At 42.4% G+C, this 21,936-nt stretch overlaps 1 protein-coding gene across 6 annotated transcripts in view; it reads left to right on the forward strand.

The window, feature by feature from the left end:
• Positions 1-21,936, forward strand: part of wdfy4 (WDFY family member 4) — a 142,274-nt gene that overhangs the window by 41,680 nt on the left and 78,658 nt on the right. For 4 of the 6 annotated variants that reach the window (XM_061910252.1, XM_061910250.1, XM_061910254.1 and 1 more), the window contains exons 26-38: positions 1,862-2,052; positions 2,136-2,288; positions 3,263-3,336; positions 3,643-3,804; positions 12,826-12,920; positions 13,010-13,106; positions 13,227-13,429; positions 18,483-18,649; positions 18,729-18,848; positions 18,937-19,098; positions 19,169-19,327; positions 20,814-20,940; positions 21,001-21,152. In XM_061910252.1, the coding sequence (XP_061766236.1) occupies positions 1,862-2,052; positions 2,136-2,288; positions 3,263-3,336; positions 3,643-3,804; positions 12,826-12,920; positions 13,010-13,106; positions 13,227-13,429; positions 18,483-18,649; positions 18,729-18,848; positions 18,937-19,098; positions 19,169-19,327; positions 20,814-20,940; positions 21,001-21,152 (1,862 nt within the window). The remainder of the gene's footprint in view (positions 1-1,861; positions 2,053-2,135; positions 2,289-3,262; positions 3,337-3,642; positions 3,805-12,825; positions 12,921-13,009; positions 13,107-13,226; positions 13,430-18,482; positions 18,650-18,728; positions 18,849-18,936; positions 19,099-19,168; positions 19,328-20,813; positions 20,941-21,000; positions 21,153-21,936) is intronic. The other 2 variants (XM_061910253.1, XM_061910255.1) reach the window with 2 other exon arrangements.

The following is a 21,936-nucleotide window of genomic DNA, read 5'->3' on the forward strand; positions in this document are numbered from 1 at the left end:
CCATGCTCACCCCACCCCAACAGACGATGGCGTGAAACACTGTACAGGCCACCACAGTGTATATGTTTTTTTTTTGTTTGTTTGTTTTACTTTTGTAGCTGTATGTAGAAGTGGCTGGTTGCATCAGCTCTGCTCGTTTAAAGGCCTACTGAAATGAGATTTTCTTATTTAAACGGGGATAGAAGGTCCATTCTATTTGTCATGCTTGATCATTTCGCAATATTGCCATATTTTTGCTGAAAGGATTTAGTAAAGAACATCGACGATAAAGTTCGCAACTTTTGGTCGCTAATAAAAAAGCCTTGCCTGTACCGGAAGTAGCAGACGATGTGCGCGTAACGTCACCGGTTGTGGGGCTCTTCACATCCTCACATTGTTTATAATCATAGCCACCAGCAGCAAGTGCAATTCGGACAGAGAAAGCGACGAGTTCCACATTAATTTGAGATTCGTGGATGAGGAAAGTTAGAGTGAAGCACTAAAAAGAAAAGGCGACTGCAGTGTGAGCGATTCAGATGTTATTAGACACATTTACTAGGATAATTCTGGAAAATCCCTTATCTGCTTATTGTGTTAATAGTGTTTTAGTGAGATTATAAAGCCATACCTGAAAGTCGGACGGCTGCGGTGAACGCCAGTGTCTCTCAGATAAGCCAATGGAGGAGACAAGATCACAGCTACCTTTTTGACAGCTACAGGAGGAGGTCGCATTATCCACTCAAGTCTCCGGTAAGAGCCGACTTAATATCACAATTTCCCCATCCAAAAACTTGCTGGTTGACGTAGAGAAACATGTTCGCTTGACCACTCCGTGTTAAAGCTTCACAACAAACAAAGAAACACCGGCTGTGTTTCGGTGCTAAATGCAGCTGCAATCCACCGCTTTCCACCAACAGCATTCTTCTTTATAGTCTCCATTATTAATTGAACAAATTGCAAAAGATTCAGCAACACAGATGTCCAAATTACTGTGTAATTATGCGGTGAAAAGAGACGACTTTTAGCCGTGTGTGGTGCTGGGCTAAAATGTCTCCTCCAACCTATAACGTCACTAACACGCGTCATCATTCCGCAACGTTTTCAACAGGAAACTCTGCGGTAAATTTAGAATTGCAATTTAGCAAACTAAACGGGCCGTATTGGCATGTGTTGCAATGTTAATATTTCATCATTGATATATAAACTATCAGACTGCGTGGTCGGTAGTAGTGGGTTTCAGTAGTCCTTTAATGTATTTAATGTCCTTTGTGTTCTTTGATGTTTGATGTTTCCCTCTTACACACAAGCTTATGTGTGCTATGGCTATGAGGTTTTTTTCAAGTGGCCTCAGTCTGGACCCCCTCTCCAGGGGCCCAGGTTTAGACAGAATTTTTTTTCTACCCCGGACCCCAGCCTTTTACCTGTTTCTCACCTTTTTTGTAAATGGTAACTGGTAAATGGGTTGTACTTCTATAGTGCTTTTCTACCTTTTTTTTAAGGAACTCAAAGCGTTTTGACACTATTTCCACATTCACACACACATTCACACACTGATGGCGGGAGCAGCCATGCAAGGTACTAACCAGGGCCCATCAGGAGCAAGGGTGAAGTGTCTTGCTCAAGGACACAACAGATGTGACTAGGATGGTAGAAGGTGGGAATTGAACTAGTAACCCTCAGATTTCTGGCACGGCCACTCTAACAAATTCGCCACGCCGTCCCCATTGTTTTTTTGTAAGGGGCGCCGGAAGTTGGCGGACCCGTCAGCGGTCCTGTTCTGTCTCCCTGTAATATTTGTCGGCTCTTGAATGGTATTGTGCTGAAAATCTTAATTTCCCTTCGGGGATTAATAAAATATTTCTGATTCTGATTTTCCTTGTAGGTGTGCGCTCATTTATACCTCGAAGTACCGCTGATGGCTTCCTGTATGTTGGCGGGCCTGCAGTTGTTCTCAGTGTAATTGCAATGGCAGCGGATGACAGCTCCTTGTATGCAGCGGTCAAGGTTCTCCTCTCCGTACTGGAGACTAATTCTGCCATGCAGCAGGAAATGAAGCGCATCAATGGATACAAAGTATGTTCCAAATATTTAGTCATAAAAACTGAAAAAAAAAAAATCCATGAGGGGATTTAGTTATAGAGTTGTTCTCTTTGCAGGTGCTAGCTTTCTTGCTAAAAATGAAACGTCGACTCGTTAGCCACCGAGTTTTTCAACTGATTCTGTACCTTTCGAGTTCCATGGAGCTGAGCTGCGCTTCAGATTGTCTGCAGAATACTTCTGCTTTCCAGGCTCTTCTGTTGGATCTTGAGGTATAAAGCTCTGGGATAGTGGTCCTACATGGGCTCAAATGCAGTGTGGCAAAAAAGTATTTAGTCAGCCACCGATTGTGCAAGTTCTCCCACTTAAAATGATGACAGAGGTCTGTAATTTTCATCATAGGTACACTTCAACTGTGAGAGACAGAATGGGGGGAAAAAATCCAGGAATTCACATTGTAGGAATTTTAAAGAATTTATTTGTAAATTATGGTGGAAAATAATTATTTGGTCAACCATTCAAAGTTCTCACTGATGGAAGGAGGTTTTAGCTCAAAATCTCACGATACATGGCCCCATTCATTCTTTCCTTAACACGGATCAATCGTCCTGTCCCCTTAGCAGAAAAACAGCCCCAAAGCATGATGTTTCCACCCCCATGCTTCACAGTAGGTATGGTGTTCTTGGGATGCAACTCAGTATTCTTCTTCCTCCAAACACGACAAGTTGAGTTTATACCAAAATGGATACATGGATGATACAGCAGAGGATTGGGAGAATGTCATGTGGTCAGATGAAACCAAAATAGAACTTTTTGGTATAAACTCAACTCGTCGTGTTTGGAGGAAGAAGAATTCTGAGTTGCATCCCAAGAACACCAAACCTACTGTGAAGCATGGGGGTGGAAACATTATGCTTTGGGGCTTTTTTTCTGCTAAGGGGACAGGACGATTGAACCGTGTTAAGGAAAGAATGAATAGGGCCATGTATCGTGAGATTTTGAACCAAATACTTATTTTCCACTATAATTTACAAATAAATTCTTTAAAATTCCTACAATGTGAATTCCTGTTTTTTTTTTTTTTTCACATTCTGTCTCTCACAGTTGAAGTGTACCTGTGATGAAAATTACAGACCTCTGTCATCATTTTAAGTGGGAGAACTTGCACAATCGGTGGCTGACTAAATACTTTTTTGCCCCACTGTACATTGCCAATTCATTCAATTTGTTTGTTGTTTTTTTTTAGGTGTGGAAGAACACATCCGAAAATCTGGACCTCTCTGTTCTGAACCACTTTGCTGAGATCTTGAAGTCACCGAGGTAGTTCCCACACTCACTCGACCCTTTTTTAATCAAATTTTATTCTTACCTCACATGACAACATGTTATGCAACTTCTGGAGACTGAAATAAAGACGCTCTTGTTCAGGATTGACAGCAAGTCCTTATCGTCCGCCCTGTCAATATTTTCAGGAGCTCGTCATAGATATCAAGCTTGTGTGTCATGGGAAAGTACAACATGGAATCAATGACAGGATAGAGCCTGACTGGACAAGTGCCTGAACGGTTCTAAATAAACATCCTTGGCAATAACATATTGTGACAGATGTTCTCTCTGCTTCCTCAGCAACGACAGCAAGATTGCAGTGGTCATGCACAAACTGGGCCTGCTTCCAAGTTTGCTCTTTGAACTTTGCGACGCGTCTGTGACCTCTCGAAAGGTCAAGCTTGTTTCTTGTGTCATCACGTGCCTCCTGAAAACTCACTTCACTCCTCTGGATATAAGCAGGTACTATCTGATAATTTCACAGTTTTTTTTTTACAGGTAAACATAAGCTGGCCATCATTTCTTGTAGAGTTAAGCATGGACATTTCAGAGAAGGAAAATGTATTTCGAATTCTATGGTTAATAGGTCAGTGTATGTTTAAGTGTTATTTAATTTTCACTTCATGAATGTAGATGGAAATAACAAAAACTAATAGTTTATTTGAACTTCATTTAAGAAAAAAAAGAAAAACAAAACATTTTAATTTTTTGGTGTTGAAGTTAAACAACAACATCTATAAAACAGTTTGATTTTAATTTTATATTTCATAAGCACGGTGGCACGGGAGTTGTTAGTGCATGTGCCTCACAATACGAAGGTCCTGAGTAGTCCTGAGATCAATCCCGGGCTCAGGATCTTTCTGTGTGGAGTTTGCATGTTCTCCCCGTTACTGCGTGGGTTCCCTCCAGGTGCTCCGGCTTCCTCCCACCTCCGAGGGGTTAGTGCGTCTGCCCCACAATACGAAGTTCTTGCAGTCCTGGGTTCAAATCCAGGCTCAGGATCTTTCTGTGTGGAGTTTGCATGTTCTCCCCGTGACTGCGTGGGTTCCCTCCGGGTACTCCGGCTTCCTCCCACCTCCAAAGACATGCACCTGGGGATAGGTTGATTGGTAACACCAAATTGGCCCTAGTGTGTGAATGTGAGTGTGAATTAGAGATGCACGGATAGGCAATTATATCATCCGCAACCGCATCACTAAAGTCGTCATCTACCCGAACCAACATTTTAGCGGGGTGTATAAAATAGTCAGGAATTGTCATGGATACAAAGGATTCTGGGTATTTGTTGTGTTGCGTTTATATTGTGTTACTGGGAGGATGTCCTCCCGAAATGTGTTTGTCAATCTTGTTTGGTGTGGCTTCACAGCGTGGCGCATATTACTAAGAGTGTAAAAATTGTTTATATCATAACCATTAGTGTACTCTGTATCACCCAGTATGCCTTTCAGTCGTGTGCGTGTTGCTGCGGAAGCCACACACAACATGTTGCTGGACTGACAAGCAGATCGTTCATGCTGTAGAGGGCGACAAAGTCAATGATTTCATAGCACGCCCTAATACTTGTTATCTGGGTGACTGGCGGTAGTCATTCTAGAGAATATTAGCGTCTCCTATTGACTTCTTCGCTTTGTGACACGGGTCTTAAATGGCTCTTTGAATGGCAAAGGATACCGATCCCAGAACCATGTATATCAAATATTTCCGGATGATTCAACCGCCACCCGCCCGAATCTAATTAAAATCTCTTTTTTCGTCATGTCACCCGCGGTTTAACCGCGGACTCCGCGGATGAGACCGCAAACCGCGCATCTCTAGTGTGAATGTTGTCTGTCTATCTGTGTATGCCCTGTGATGAGGTGGTGACTTGTCCAGGGTGTACACCGCCTTCCGCCCTAATGCAGCTGAGATAGGCTCCAGCACTCCCCGCGTCACCAAAAAGGGACAAGATGTAGAAAATGGATGGATGGATAATAACATTTAAATCCTTGGAAACAGGTAAACAGACCAGGTTTTATTATTATTTATTATTTTCAAAGAAAAAGCGGGTATAACACGGTCCTGGTGTGACCGTTTCAAATGTATATACATTTTTTTTTAGATACGGCACAACAAAGTTTGACATTTACAGAAACCTATACACACAAATCACACAAAAGTTGAGGCAAAAAGGTTCAGGCACAATACTACGCTATAGTACAGTATTTTTTTTTATAGGCCAGTCCACAGTCCTGTCTTTAAATCGCTACTTCTGGTTCTGGTGACGGAACGTAAAAAAACATCCGTTTTGGTATGTTTCGCTGTTTCTGTGGGTATGTGTGTAGAGATTTCTGTAGATGTCAGTCATCGTCGTGCCGTGTCTAAAATAATTTCTGTGTGAGCCTTCTAATACATTTTAGTCAGAGTCACGCTCACAGGCAAACATGTACTGTAGTAATTAGATGGATTAGATTAGATAGTACTTTATTTATTCCGTCAGGAGAGTTCCTTCAGGAAAATTACAATTTTCAGTACAATCCCATTCAAGATCAAACAAACATTACAGGGAGACAGAACAGGATCGCTGACGGGTCTGCCGGCTTCCAGCGCCCCTTACAAAAAAGATGAGATACAGGTAAACAAGGGGGGGAATGGGAGAAAAAAATAGAAGATTAAAATAGAATAAAAAAATCGGTCTTACCCTGGGCCCTGGAGAGGGGGTGCAGACTGAGGCCAAGGGAAAAAAACAACTCATAGCCATAGTACACATCCCTCTTACATGTGTGTAAGAGGAAAACATCAAATAAAACAGAGGACATTAAAGACATAAAAGCAGCAGATACAACCAGACACTTCTACATACAGCTATGAATAAAAAGTAAAAGAAACATATCCACTGTGGTGGCCTATGCGGTGTTCCACGCCATCGTCCGCTGGGGTGGAGGGAGCATGGCCAGAGACAGGAGCAGACCCAACAAAGCAACCAAGACAGCCGACTCCACTCTCGGCCAGTGTCCAGTCCGCATGGATGAGCGATGATCCGTCCAAGGAGACTGAGGTGTCTGACAGCTGCTCACCCAGCCAAGACACCGCGAAGCCTCTCCGTCCCAGCGCTCAGTGCTAGCTCTGCAGTCCTGTCCCCTCATCCGCATCTCCTCCAGTCTCTCCAAACCGACTCCGGTGTGGCAGACAACCCAGCAGCTGGTCTCCATGGCCAAAAGGCTCCCGGGAGGCAGATCCAGAAGTCCACAAAAAAAGCACCACAGAGGTCACGAAAGTGCCACCCCTTGTCACACAGTCCCAAAGGGTACCGGACCAAAAGGCCCTAAAATATAATAACACATGAAAACAAGAGGGAAACACAAAAGGATGACACAAGAGCACAGAGCTCCTGCCTACAGCAGCCACTACAGCAGTGCCATCTTGGAAAAAAATATTAATTAATCAATGTTTACTTATATAGCCCTAAATTACTAGTGTCTCAAAGGGCTGCACAAACCACAACACAATCCACTACGACATCCTCGGTAGGCCCACATAAGGGCAAGGAAAACTCACACCCAGTGGGACGTCGGTGACAATAATGACTATGAAAACCTTGGAGAGGACGAAAGCAATGGACATCGAGCGGGTCTAACATGATACTGTGAAAGTTCAATCCATAATGGATCCAACACAGCCGCGAGAGTCCAGTCCAAAGCGGATCCAACACAGCAGCGAGAGTCCCGTTCACAGCGGAGCCAGCAGGAAAACATCCCAAGCGGAGGCGGATCAGCAGCGTAGAGATGTCCCAAGCCGATACACAGGCGAGCGGTCCATCCTGGGTCCCGACTCTGGACAGCCAGTACGTCATCCATGGCCACCGGATCGGACCGGACCCCCATCACTAGGGAGAGTGGGACATAGGAGAAAAAGAAAGAAACGGCAGATCAACTGGTCTAAAAAGGGAGTCTATTTAAAGGCTAGAGTATACAAATGAGTTTTAAGGTGAGACGTAAATGCTTCTACTGAGGTGGCATATCCCTGCTTTTACTTTGAAAATAAAACCTTGTGGTGTCTGCAAATTAAAAAACATTTGATATGTTTTACCGTTAATTTACTGAGGATTTTTATTTTTGCTATATGAAATATAAAATGAAAACCATACTATTTTTTTATTGCGATGTAGTTATTGCTCTTTAAAAAAAATATATATATTTTTTTTCTTTTTGGCATTTTGAAATTACATTTTTTTGTTTTGCAATTTCCATTGCATCCATCCATCCATCTTCTTCCGCTTATCCGAGGTCGGGTCGCGGGGGCAACAGCCTAAGCAGGGAAACCCAGACTTCCCTCTCCCCAGCCACTTCGTCTAGCTCTTCCCCGTGGCCTCCTACCGGTTGGATGTGCCCTAAAACCTCCCTAGGGAGGCGTTCGGGTGGCATCCTGACCAGATGCCCGAACCACCTCATCTGGCTCCTCTCGATGTGAAGGAGCAGTGGCTTTACTTTGAGTTCCTCCCGGATGACAGAGCTTCTCACCCTATCTCTAAGGGAGAGCCCCGCTACCCGGCGGAGGAAACTCATTTCGGCCGCTTGTACCCGTGATCTTATCCTTTCGGTCATGACCCAAAGCTCATGACCATAGGTGAGGATGGGAACGTAGATCGACCGGTAAATTGAGAGCTTTGCCTTCCGGCTCAGCTCCTTCTTCACCACAACGGATCGGTACAACGTCCGCATTACTGAAGACGCCGCACCGACCCGCCTGTCGATCTCACGATCCAGTCTTCCCCCACTCGTGAACAAGACTCCTAGGTACTTGAACTCCTCCACTTGGGGCAGGGTCTCCTCCCCAACCCGGAGATGGCATTCCACCCTTTTCCGGGCGAGAACCATGGACTCGGACTTGGAGGTGAAGCGACCGGAATGAGAATCAGCAATTTCCATTCATGAAACTAAAATTTAATGACCAAAACATACAGTTCTCGGACTTTAATACAATCACAAACACCTACGTAAGCAACATTTAAAAAAAAAATGGGTGTTATTTTTGCAAAGGCATACGGTGGGAGAGGGGTTAGTGCGTCTGCCTCACAATACGAAGGTCCTGCAGTCCTGGGTTCAAATCCAGGCTCGGGATCTTTCTGTGTGGAGTTTGCATGTTCTCCCCGTGAATGCGTGGGTTCCCTCCGGGTACTCCGGCTTCCTCCCACTTCCAAAGACATGCACCTGGGGATAGGTTGATTGGCAACACTAAATTGGCCCTAGTGTGTGAATGTGAGTGTGAATGTTGTCTGTCTATCTGTGTTGGCCCTGCGATGAGGTGGCGACTTGTCCAGGGTGTACCCCGCCTTCCGCCCGATTGTAGCTGAGATAGGCGCCAGTGCCCCTCGCGACCCCGAAAGGGAATAAGCGGTAGAAAATGGATGGATGGATAATTTCTGTATTCATCCAAACACTTTGCAATAGTATCTAATCGGTCTCCTTGTTCCAAGTAGCTTACTAAAGCATCAAAGATTAAGTAGTCTTGAGTGCTCTTATAACCTCTCAATTCAAACATCAAGGGCTTGATCTACTAACAGTTTACATGTATTAAAAACACGTGCAAACTTAATAGCGCACGCAAAGCTCATCTATAACTTTCTGCACTGAGGATTACGTCTCTTGAATGAGCAGAATAGAGAGTGCAATCCATTCAGCGCGTCTCTCTTCATGATTATACAAAATATATGCTGTTTTTTAGAATGACCATAATACTGTCGAGAGGAGATGCAAATATTATCATTTATTTGACACTCAGTGGCCTTGTGGTTAGACAGTATCCACCCTGAGATCGGTAGGTCGCGAGTCATACCAAAGACTATAAAAAATGAGACCCATTGCCTCAATGCTTGGGGCTCAGCATCAAGAGTTGGAATTGGGGGTTAAATCACCAAAAATGATTCCCGGGCGCGGCCACCGCTGCTGCCCACTGCTCCCCTCACCTCCCAGGGGGTGATCAAGGGTGATGGGTCAAATGCAGAGAGTAGTTTCGTGTGACAATCATTGGTACTTTAACTATAACTTAAATGTATCAATCTTAAAACTGTTTGTACACGCTGATCGTATTTTTAGCATGTTTGGAAGGTACGTTCAAACTGGCTGCTCAGCGATCTTTGTGCAGAGGGGATCGCTGCAATGACAGACGATAGAGAACAAATCAACATGTTGAGAAGAAACAAAGATATTAGACTATACATTTTATGATTTTAAACTGCTAGATAACATAATGGGCTGATTAAAACAAATTAATATGACCATTTTTTTTAATACAGTATATAAATGATAAATGTGTTGTACTTGTATAGCGCTTTTCTACCTTCAAGGTACTCAAAGCGCTTTGACACTACTTCCACATTTACCCATTCACACACACATTCACACACACTGATGGAGGGAGCTGCCATGCAAGGCGCTAACCAGCAGCCATCAGGAGCAAGGGTGAAGTGTCTTGCTAAGGACACAACGGACGTGGCGAGGTTGTTACTAGGTGGGGATTGAACCAGGGACCCTCGGGTTGCGCACGGCCACTCTCCCACTGCGCCACGCCGTCCCCATGAAAAAAAACTTCTGGTATTTTCTTGCTGCTGGATCATTCCAGACATAGCCTTACAACACTGTGGCGCCTTACAGCTTTGGCACACTAAAAATAGGAATTTTAGTCTAGATTGTGCTTCTATGTAGCCCTGAAAAGGTGGTACAGATTAAATTTGTGTGCTGCATGTTCCACAACATGGCAAAACACCACAGGTTGACCCATATGATGTCATGAATTAGGAGGGAAATGAGTCTCACAATACGAAGTTCCTGCAGTCCTGGTTGATATATTGATACTTTTATTAGTAGATTGCACAGTTCAGTACATATTCCGTACAATTGACCACTAAATGGTAACCCCCGAATAAGTTTTTCAACTTGTTTAAGTCGGGGTCCACGTTAATCAATTCATGGTACAAATATATACTATCAGCATAATACAGTCATCACACAAGTTAATCATCATAGTATGTACATTGAATTATTTACATTATTTACAATCCGGGGGGTGGGATGAGGAGCTTTGGTTGATATCAGTACTTCAATCATCAACAGAGAAATGTGGACATTGAAACAGTGTAGGTCTTATTTAGTAGGATATGTACAGCCAGCAGAGAACATTGTGAGTTCACATAGCATAAGAACAAGTATATACATTAGAAGTACATGTGAGTTGTTTATAATCCGGGGAGATGGGATGTGAATGGAGGAGGGTATTAGTAAAGTGTTGAAGTTGCCTGGAGGTGTAGTTTTAGAGCGGTTTTGAAGGAATATAGAGATGCACTTACTTTTATACCTGTTGGGAGTGCATTCCACATTGATGTGGCATAGAAAGAGAATGAGTTAAAACCTTTGTTAGATCGGAATCTGGGTTTAACGTGGTTTGTGGAGCTCCCCCTGGTGTTGTGGTTATGGCGGTCATTTACGTTAAGGAAGTAATTTGACATGTACTTCGGTATCAAGGAGGTGTAGTGGATTTTATAGACTAGGCTCAGTGCAAGTTGTTTTACTCTGTCCTCCACCCTGAGCCAGCCCACTTTGGAGAAGTGGGTTGGATTGAGGTGTGATCTGGGGTGGAGGTCTAAAAGTAACCGGATTAGTTTATTCTGGGATGTTTGGAGTCTAGATTTGAGGGTTTTGGAGGTGCTGGGGTACCAGGAGGTGCAAGCGTAATCGAAGAAGGGTTCAAATCCAGGCTCGGGATCTTTCTGTGTGGAGTTTGCATGTTCTCCCCGTGAATGCGTGGGTTCCTTCCGGGTATTCCGGCTTCCTCCCACCTCCAAAGACATGCACCTGGGGATAGGTTGATTGGCAACACTAAATGGTCCCTAGTGTGTGAATGTGAGTGTGAATGTTGTCTGTCTATCTGTGTTGGCCCTGCGATGAGGTGGCGACTTGTCCAGGGTGTACCCTGCCTTCCGCCCGATTGTAGCTGAGATAGGTGCCAGCGCCCCCCACGGCCCCGATAGGGAATAAGCGGTAGAAAAGGGATGGATGGATGGATGAGTCTCTCCATGGGCACAGCTGGTAGGACGCACAAAAACCTCATTCAAATAATGCTGTTTCACCACTTTTGCACTTGTTATTAATTGTACACACAGTCTTAGTAGATCACCCGCAACACGGCCCCTAATAGAACACACAATTTTATATCTTACCCATGCTATTTAGTGCATGTTAATTGGGGTCTTAGTAGATCAGGCCCCATATGTCTCTTATTGGGTGAAAAAGAACAACAAACTTTGGAAATAGTTGGTGGTTGATGGTAGTACGAATCGTGCTGATATGTTGAGGTACCACTGTAAATGACTTTAATGATAAATTCCCAAACCTAATCGCCCTGTGACTGACTGGTTGTTGTTCTACTCCAGGCAAGCTGTGGCTACAAATGTAGCTTACCAACGCCATTGTGTGAATGTAAACTAAATGAATGATAATATGTCACTATAAAGCTTTGAGTGTCTCCAAAGGCACTATATACAGTGGGGCAAAAAAGTATTTAGTCAGCCAGCGATTGTGCAAGTTCTCCCACTTAAAATGATGACAGAGGTCTGTGATTTTCATCATAGGTACACTTCAACTGTGAGAGACAGAATGTGAAAAGAAAATCCAGGAATTCACATTGTAGGAATTTTAAAGAATTTATTTGTAAATTATGGTGGAAAATAAGTATTTGGTCAACCATTCAAAGCTCTCACTGATGGAAGGAGGTTTTGGCTCAAAATCTCACGATACATGGCCCCATTCATTCTTTCCTTAACACGGATCAATTGTCCTGTCTTCTTAGTAGAAAAACAGCCCCAAAGCATGATGTTTCCACCCCCATGCTTCACAGTAGGTATGGTGTTCTTGGGATGCAACTCAGAATTCTTCTTCCTCCAAACACGACGAGTTGAGTTTATACCAAAATGGATACATGGATGATACAGCAGAGGATTGGGAGAATGTCATGTGGTCAGATGAAACCAAAATAGAACTTTTCGGTATAAACTCAACTCGTCGTGTTTGGATTAAGTTGCATCCCAAGAACACCATTCCTACTGTGAAGCATGGGGGTGGAAACATCATGCTTTGGGGCTGTTTTTCTGCTAAGGGGACAGGACGATTGATCCGTGTTAAGGAAAGAATGAATGGGGCCATGCATGTATCGTGAGAGTTTGAACCAAAACAGCTTTGAATGGTTGACCAAATACTTATTTTCCACCATAATTTACAAATAAATTCCTAAAAATTCCTACAATGTGAATTCCTGGATTTTTTTTTCACATTCTGTCTCTCACAGTTGAAGTGTACCTCTGATGAAAATTACAGACCTCTGTCATCATTTTAAGTGGGAGAACTTGCACAATCGGTGGCTGACTAAATACTTTTTTGCCCCACTGTAAATCCAATCGGTTATTATTATTAGAAAATGAATGGCTATAAATATTGTTTTTTTCTATTTTGTCAGAATTGGTCTGTTTTTGGTCTACACACTCCCTCCTCTACGTAACACCACTGAAAGCCATGGCATGTCTGACAGTGACGTTTCCCAAGAAACAAAAGGTAGACAAGATTGCATCTCTGAATTATTTCCCCCCAAGTGGCACCTTTTTACTTGTAATAACCCGCACCTGTCATCTATGCTTTCTTAGCTGAAAGTTCTTATCCCGCCAGCCTCATCTTGATCCGCAACCAGCTGTTGCTTGTTCTTTGTGACGTCCTTGCCTCCGACAGCCCTTTGATCAAAGAGTGGGTTACATGTGTTTGCTTGCTTTGCCTAAACCAAAAATCTATTTTGAAAGAAACTGTTTTCCATGATGTAATGGAAGCATTGTTAACTACAGCTGTCATGTTGTTATCCTCCTCCAGTCAGCAGAATGCTGTCTTTAATGTCCTGGGCAGCGATTGGTTCCTGCTCTTCCTGAAGCCGCACCTTCATTCTTCTACTTTGAAACTGGGACTTGTCCTGCTCACACACTTCCTGTCCAGTGCCACACAACTCAGCAGCTTCAGGGAGGCCGTGGTCCCCGGAAGCCTCATAAATGGCACAGAGGAGCCTTTTTCCATCATGGGTACACATAAGTTTATCAATGACTCCCAGCTGGAGTTCTGTGTTTAGACTGGCAATGTGCAGGAAACTGCTGGTAAATTTACAGAAAAAAACGGAAGTTATTTAATTTGGAGATTTCTTTTTTGAACAATGTTTAAAATTAAATACTGTGGGGCAAAAAAGTATTTAGTCAGCCACCGATTGTGCAAGTTCTCCCACTTAAAATGATGACAGAGGTCTGTAATTTTCATCATAGGTACACTTCAACTGTGAGAGACAGAATGTGAAAAAACAATCCAGGAATTCACATTGTAGGAATTTTAAAGAATTTATTTGTAAATTATGGTGGAAAATAAGTATTTGGTCAACCATTCAAAGCTCTCACTGATGGAAGGAGGTTTTGGCTCAAAATCTCACGATACATGGCCCCATTCATTCTTTCCTTAACACGGATCAATCGTCCTGTCCCCTTAGCAGAAAAAGCATGATGTTTCCACCCCCATGCTTCACAGTAGGTGTGGTGTTCTTGGGATGCAATTCAGTATTCTTCTTCCTCCAAACACGACGAGTTGAGTTTATACCAAAATGGATACATGGATGATACAGCAGAGGATTGGGAGAATGTCATGTGGTCAGATGAAACCAAAATAGAACTTTTTGGTATAAACTCAACTTGTCGTGTTTGGAGGAAGAAGAATACTGAGTTGCATCCCAAGAACACCACACCTACTGTGAAGCATGGGGGTGGAAACATCATGCTTTGGGGCTGTTTTTCTGCTAAGGGGACAGGACGATTAATCCGTGTTAAGGAAAGAATGAATGGGGCCATGTATCGGGAGATTTTGAGCCAAAAACTTCTTCCATCAGTGAGAACTTTGAATGGTTGACCAAATACTTATTTTCCACCATAATTTACAAAAAAATTGTTTAAAATTCCTACATTGTGATTTTTTTTTCACATTCTGTCTCTCACAGTTGAAGTGTACCTATGATGAAAATTACAGACCTCTGTCATCATTTTAAGTGGAATCCAGGAATTCACATTATAGGAATTTTAAAGAATTTATTTGTAAATTATGGTGGAAAATAAGTATTTGGTCAACCATTCAAAGCTCTCACTGATGGAAGGAGTTTTTGGCTCAAAATATCACGATACATGGCCCCATTCATTCTTTCCTTAACACGGATCAATCGTCCTGTCCCCCTTAGCAGAAAAACAGCCCCAAAGCATGATGTTTCCACCCCCATGCTTCACAGTAGGAATGGTGTTCTTGGGATGCAACTCAGTATTCTTCTTCTTCCAAACACGACGAGTTGAGTTTATACCAAAATGGATACATGGATGATACAGCAGAGGATTGGGAGAATGTCATGTGGTCAGATGAAACCAAAATAGAACTTTTTAGTATAGACTCAACTAGGGATGCACCGAAATGAAAATTTGTGGCCGAAGCCGAAACCGAATAAAATTTGAGCGCTTGGCCGAAGGCCGAATACCAAATACCGAATAATAAATGCAGTTTTTCCACAACTTTTTTATATTGCATAAATAGCCTAGAATAAATGTTTAGACATGTTTTTCAAATACAGTACATTTTTATTGAATATTGACATTTTTTAATATTCCAGTAGCCTTTGCTTTTCAAAATTTATATTAGGCCTTCAAACAAAACATGCATTCCAAAAAAAATAAAGTGCATTAAAGTGGATAAACCCACAACAAATGAATTATTGTCCTTTTAGCAAAAGTCTGCTTAGCCACAGTAGATAGGCTAATAATGTAAACAGAAGGCTCAAGTAAATCTCAATTAAGTGTGTGCTTGTAACCTCATACACTTATACAGGTAGCTTACACAACAGGCTAATAATGTAAACAGAGGCCCCACTAAATCTCAATAAGTGTGTGCTTGTAACCTCATACACTTATACAGGTACACAACATACAGAACAGATTTGTCAATAACAGTACTTCAGCTTCAGAATAAAAAGAAGGAAACTAACTATGTATAAAACAATTTAAATTTAACACTGCACGTTGGTTGATTGCGTCACCGCGTCAAAAAATTGCGTCTTTGCGTCACACGCCACTATTCGGCCTTGCTTTTATTAACTCATTCCACCGAAGGGCGAATGTGGCTTTTTTTGCCATATGCGGCCGAATATATTCGGTTACCGATTAATCGGTGCATCCCTAGACTCAACTAAGGGATAAGGATGATTGCTCCGTGTTAAGGAAAGAATGAATGGGGCCATGTATCGTGAGATTTTGAGCCAAAACCTCCTTCCATCAGTGAGAGCTTTGAATGGTTGACCAAATACTTATTTTCCACCATAATTTACAAATATATATTTTTTAATTCCTACGATGTGAATTCCTAGATTTTTTTTTTCACATTCTGTCTCTCACAGTTGAAGTGTACCTATGATGAAAATTACAGACCTCTGTCATCATTTTAAGTGGGAGAACTTGCACAATCGGTGGCTGACTAAATACTTTTTTGCCTCGCTGTAGTTTACATTTGAGTTTAATCCAAATCTATCTGTAAATATTTGTGACTTATTCTCCCATAAACTACAGTGAACATCAAGGAACCAATGGTACATTATACAAAATAGAAATGTTGCAACCTTAGCAATGCCCAACTTTTCCCACTAGATGACGCTGTTTCTCTTTCCTTCTCATATTATTACTTGACATTTTTTTAGAGTGCTTTGACTCAAAGATTATCAAATGTGTGCTCTTTTTGAATTATTTCTGTAGTGTTTAACGGAATTCTCAGCTATGTATCAGGCCAACATGTGAACCTAAGGAATCTCAAACTTGATTTCAGTGAGAGACAGTTTTCAGTTAGGGCTGAACAATATTTCAATCAATCAATCAATGTTTACTTATATAGCCCTAAATCACTAGTGTCTCAAAGGGCTGCACAAACCACTACGACATCCTCGGTAGGCCCACATAAGGGCAAGGAAAACTCACACCCAGTGGGACGTTGGTGACAATAATGACTATGAGAACCTTGGAGAGGAGGAAAGCAATGGATGTCACTATAATACTACAGCAGTGTTTTTCAACCTTTTTTGAGCCGAGGCACAGCACCAGCAGAAATTATTTAAAATTGAAACTCACTTAACAGTAAAATGTGCTTGTCGCAATTGTTGGATATGAGCTTAAAGCATAAGCAAGCATGCATCACTATAGCTCTTGTCTCAAAATAGGTGTACTGTCACCACCTGTCAGATCACATCATGACTTATTTTCACTTTTTTGCTGTTTTCCTGTGTATAGTGTTTTACTTCTTGTCTTGCAGTCTTATTTTGGTGGCTTTTTCTCTTTTTTTGTTGTATTTCACTGTAGCAGTTTCATGTTTTCCTTTAAGCGATATTCCTCGCATCTACTTTGTTTTAGCAATCAAGAATATTTCAGTTGTTTTCATCTTTGTTTGTGGGGACATTGTTGATAGTCATGTCATGTTCCGTTGTACATTGTGGACGCCGTCTTTGCTCCACAGTAAGTATTTGCTGTCGTCCAGCATTCTGTTTTTGTTTACTTTTGTTACATGTTCAACTTTAGTTTGGTTCTGCATAGCCTTCCCTAAGCTTCAATGCCTTTTCTTAGGGGCACCCACCTGTTGTTTATTTTTGGTTTAAGCATTAGAAACCTTTTTACCTGCACCCTGCCTCCCGCTGTTTCCGACATCTACAAATCAAATAGCTAACGGCTGCTACCTACTGATATGGAAGAGCTCTAGACAGCACAGACACCCAACAACAACACATCATTTGCAGACTATAGTTACTGGTTTGCAAAAAATATTTTTTACCCAAATAGGTGAAATCAGACAATCTCCCACGGCACACCAGACTGTATCTCACGGCACACTGGTTGAAAAACGTACTACACAATAGTCTACGCATTTTATTATTGTATACATTTTTCACGTACACTGTAATCTAAAAAAAAATAATCTGGCATCTTCAGTAAAAAACTGCTACTTCTGTTGCCATAATTTTACAGTAAAAACATTTTTACATTTTTTTTTTTTCACCACACAATCTATTGTCATTCTTATAGTGTTCAATTTAATGTTTGATCAAGTCAAGTAGATGTTTCAGTATTTATTATAGAAAATGGATGGATTATATGTTAATTGCATTGGCCCTGCAATGAGGTGGCGACTTGTCCAGGGTGTACCCTGCCTTCCGCCCGATTGTAGCTGAGATAGGCGCCAGCGCCCCCCGCGACCCCGAAAGGGAATAAGCGGTAGAAATGGATGGATGGATGGATGCATTTTATGGATTCTCCATCCATCAATCAATTTTCTACCACTTGTCCCTCTCGGGTATGATGATATATTTGTTGCAATATTAGCTCCTATTAAGGTTAACCATGTATGTAACTGGGCCCTGCGATGAGGTGGCGACATGTCCAGGGTGTACGCTGCCTTCCGCCCGATTGTAGCTGAGATAGGAACCAGAGCCCCCCGGAACCCCAAAGGGAATAAGCGGTAGTAAATGGATGGATAGATGTATGCAACTGCATGCAGTACATGTATTTCCATCCATCCATCCATTTTCTACTGCTTGTCCCTTTTGGCGTCGCGGGGGGCGCTGGTGCCTATCTCAGCTACAATCGGGCGGAAGGCAGGGTACACCCTGGACAAGTCGCCACCTCATCGCAGGGCCAACACAGATAGACAGACAACATTCACACTCACATTCACACACTAGGGCCAATTTAGTGTTGCCAATCAACCTATCCCCAGGTGCATGTCTTTGGAAGTGGGAGGAAGCCGGAGTACCCGGAGGGAACCCACGCATTCACGGGGAGAACATGCAAACTCCACACAGAAAGATTCCGAGCCCGGGATTGAACCCAAGACTACTCAGAACCTTTGTGTTGTGAGGCAGATGCACTAACCCCTCTTACACCGTAGAATGAATACTGACACACATCATTTCTAGACTTTCGTGGGCCGAATTAAATGATGTGGCGGGTTAGATGTGGCCTGGAGTTCGACCCCGGTGCCCTAAACTAACTTTCCCTCTCTTATTTTTCATCTTTCCACTTCTAGACAATCTTCGGGCTCACTCTTGGTCGTATGAATGCTCCAGTGCTGCGTGCCCTGGCTTTGAAGTTCTCCAAGGTCTTCTGCTCAGACACTGTCAGCTCCCTCAGGTCTACGAAGCTTTGGCTGCCCTGCTGCTGGGCAGGAAGATCAGCCATTGTCCTGACAAAGAGGTAGCTATTTTGCAAGTCCTAAATGAATAATATGTATATTTGATTATATGCTTGTAATCCTGTCACTCATAATCTGCAGGTGAGCTTGGATGATTTTTTCCAGTCCTTGATTGACAGCCAAGCAGACACTCCTGGCCTGCAACTCTGTGTGGAGGCTGCAACAATACTACTGGAACTGGTCAAAGTCATCATCACGGAAGTAAAAACTACAAAAGTTCTCCACTATTTCTTAACTTTCATGAACATTTTAACTTAAATTGATCACAACCCTCTTTTCTTTGACAAAGCAGAGGCCAGGCGCTGGTGCATCATGGGAGGTGAAGCTCCCTGAAAGTGTGATGCAGTTCTTTTGTCTACTGCGTAACCTTCGACCCCGAGACCCACTGTGGGCATCTACAGAGTTCCTTCATGCACTCGCTGCTGTCGTGTTCTCCTGGCACAGTGCAGAGGTTAGTGTGTTTATTTTAGTCAGATCCCTCCTATGTCTTGTGTTTATTTTGCTGGTTGTGACCTTTCAAGGGCCAGCGTCAGCCTTGCAGAATGAAGGATAATGAGGATGCACTCAAGAGACAGTCAGCAAGGAAGCCAGTATACGTCTTCATGCGTGTTCTCCTGAAGGACAGCCTTTTTAATCTGTGTGGCAATAGCAACACACATCCTCTTTTGGTACTAGTTGAGGTAAATATCCGCTCATGACATATGCCATTTCTTTTAAGTTCACTCCTAAATGTCCATATGTACAGTGGGGCAAAAAAGTATTTAGTCAGCCATCGATTGTGCAAGTTCTCCCACTTAAAATGATGACAGAGGTCTATAATTTTCATCATAGGTACACTTCAACTGTGAGAGACAGAATGTGAAAAAAAAATCGAGGAATTCCCATTGTAGGAATTTTAAAGAATTTATTTGTAAATTATGGTGGAAAGTAAGTATTTGGTCAACCATTCAAAGCTCTCACTGATGGAAGGAGGTTTCGGCTCAAAATCTCACGATACATGGCCCCATTCATTCTTTCCTTAACACGGATCCATCGTCCTGTCCCCTTAGCAGAAAAACAGCCCCAAAGCATGATGTTTCCACCCCCATGCTTCACAGTAGGTGTGGTGTTCTTGGGCTGCAACTCAGTATTCTTCTTCCTCCAAACACGACGAGTTGAGCTTGTACCAAAAAGTTCTATTTTGGTTTCATCTGACCACATGACATTCTCCCAATCCTCTGCTGTATCATCCATGTATCCATTTGGTATAAACTCAACTCGTCGTGTTTGGAGGAAGAAGAATACTGAGTTGCATCCCAAGAACACCAGACCTACTGTGAAGCATGGGGGTGGAAACATCATGCTTTTTCTGCTAAGGGGACAGGACGGTTGATCGGTGTTAAAGAAAGAATGAATGTGGCCATGTATCGTCAGATTTTGAGCCAAAACCTCCTTCCATCAGTGAGAACTTTGAATGGTTGACCAAATACTTATTTTCCACCATAATTTACAAATAAATTCTTTAAAATTCCTACAATGTGAATTATTGGGATTTTTTTTTCTCATTCTGTCTCTCACAGTTGAAGTGTACCTATGATGAAAATTACAGACCTCTGTCATCATTTTAAGTGAAGTGAAGTGAAGTGTATTTATTTAGCGCTTTTCTCAAGTGACTCAAAGCGCTTTACATAGTGAAACCCAATATGTAAGTTACATTTAAACCAGTGTGGGTGGCACTGGGAGCTCGTGGGTAAAGTGTCTTGCCCAAGGACACAACGGCAGTGACTAGGATGGTGGGGGCGGGAATCGAACCTGCAACCCTCAAGTTGCTGGCAAGGCCGCTCCACCAACCGAGCTATGCCGCCCCACAAGTTGCTGGCAAGGCCGCTCCACCAACCGAGCTATGCCGCCCCACAAGTGGGAGAACTTGCACAATCGGTGGCTGACTAAATACTTTTTTTTTCCCCACTGTATGTCTGCACTTTCGCCACATGCTGCAAGACTATTACTGATCCAGAAGGTGCCACTCTTTGCTTACTTACGGAATACATAAAGAAGAGCAATGGCAGTAATTAAGTAAATCCGAGAAAGGAAAAAAAAAACAAAAGCGAAATGGCAGCGTGGAGTATTTTGCAATTCCATGTTGCAGGACGATCGAAAATGTAATAATCCTCATAAATATTATAGTTCTGTCCAGATGCGGCAGCGCTGAAACAGAGGCAGAGTTTCCAGACTGAGCTGCTGGAGTTCGTTATGGACACCATCCAAATGCTCAGCAATGATAAAGACAACATCACTCAGAACTTCTCACAAGGTATATCACATATATTAAATGCATGTATAAACATGAAAAAAACGTTTTTGGTTTTTTTAGGCTCCATAGCGCAGAACTCTACAGGCCAGATTTGCACATTGATGGGGAATGTGGTGCTCTTCAGTAAGGTTCTGGTTCAAACACTTTACAATGGAACATTCCTGGGGGCCTCTGAGAGTTTGCTCAACTTCCTCGCAGATCAGATTGTTGTGGTGAGATGAGCACAACACACCCATGCTTGCGCTTTTTACGTAAACACTCCGCCGTAAACCGACCATGTCATGCTGCGGCCATTCATGCTAAAAGCAAGGGCGTGAAGCGGGAACATAAATGTGCATTGCTTGTGAATCCTTTAATTGGGAAGAGTAACGTTCCTCTAATACAGGGGTGTCAAACTCGTTTTAGATCGAGGGCCACATGGAGAAAAATCTACTCCCAAGTGGGCCGGACTGGTAAAATCACGGCACGATAACTTAAAAACAAAGACAACTTCAGATTGTTTTCTTCGTTTAAAAATAGAACAAAGACATTCTGTAAATGTACAAATAATAATGTTGTTGGGGTTTTTTTTACACTTACTTGTTGCGGTTAGTAGTATTGATTGATTGATTGATTGATTGAAACTTTTATTAGTAGATTGCACAGTACACTACATAATCCGTGCAATTGACCACTAAATGGTAACACCCAAATAAGTTTCTCAACTTGTTTAGGTCGGGGTCCACATTAATCAAGTCATGGTTTTCTATCTTTAGTTGTAGTTATTTATACTTTCTGAATAAATTACGTGATAATGTTCATCAGTTAACTCATTTGAGTTCTTTTTCAATCTATCAAGATAAAAAATGTATATCAAAACTAGAGGTGGGTAGAGTAGCCAGAAATTGTACTCAAGTAAGAGTACTGTTACTTTAGAGATTTATTACTCAAGTAAAAGTAAGGAGTAGTCATCCAAATATTTACTTGAGTAAAAGTAAAAAGTATTTTGTGAAAAAA

This window comes from Nerophis ophidion, linkage group LG09 (assembly GCF_033978795.1).
Source record: "Nerophis ophidion isolate RoL-2023_Sa linkage group LG09, RoL_Noph_v1.0, whole genome shotgun sequence".
In the NCBI taxonomy this organism is placed as follows: domain Eukaryota; kingdom Metazoa; phylum Chordata; class Actinopteri; order Syngnathiformes; family Syngnathidae; genus Nerophis; species Nerophis ophidion.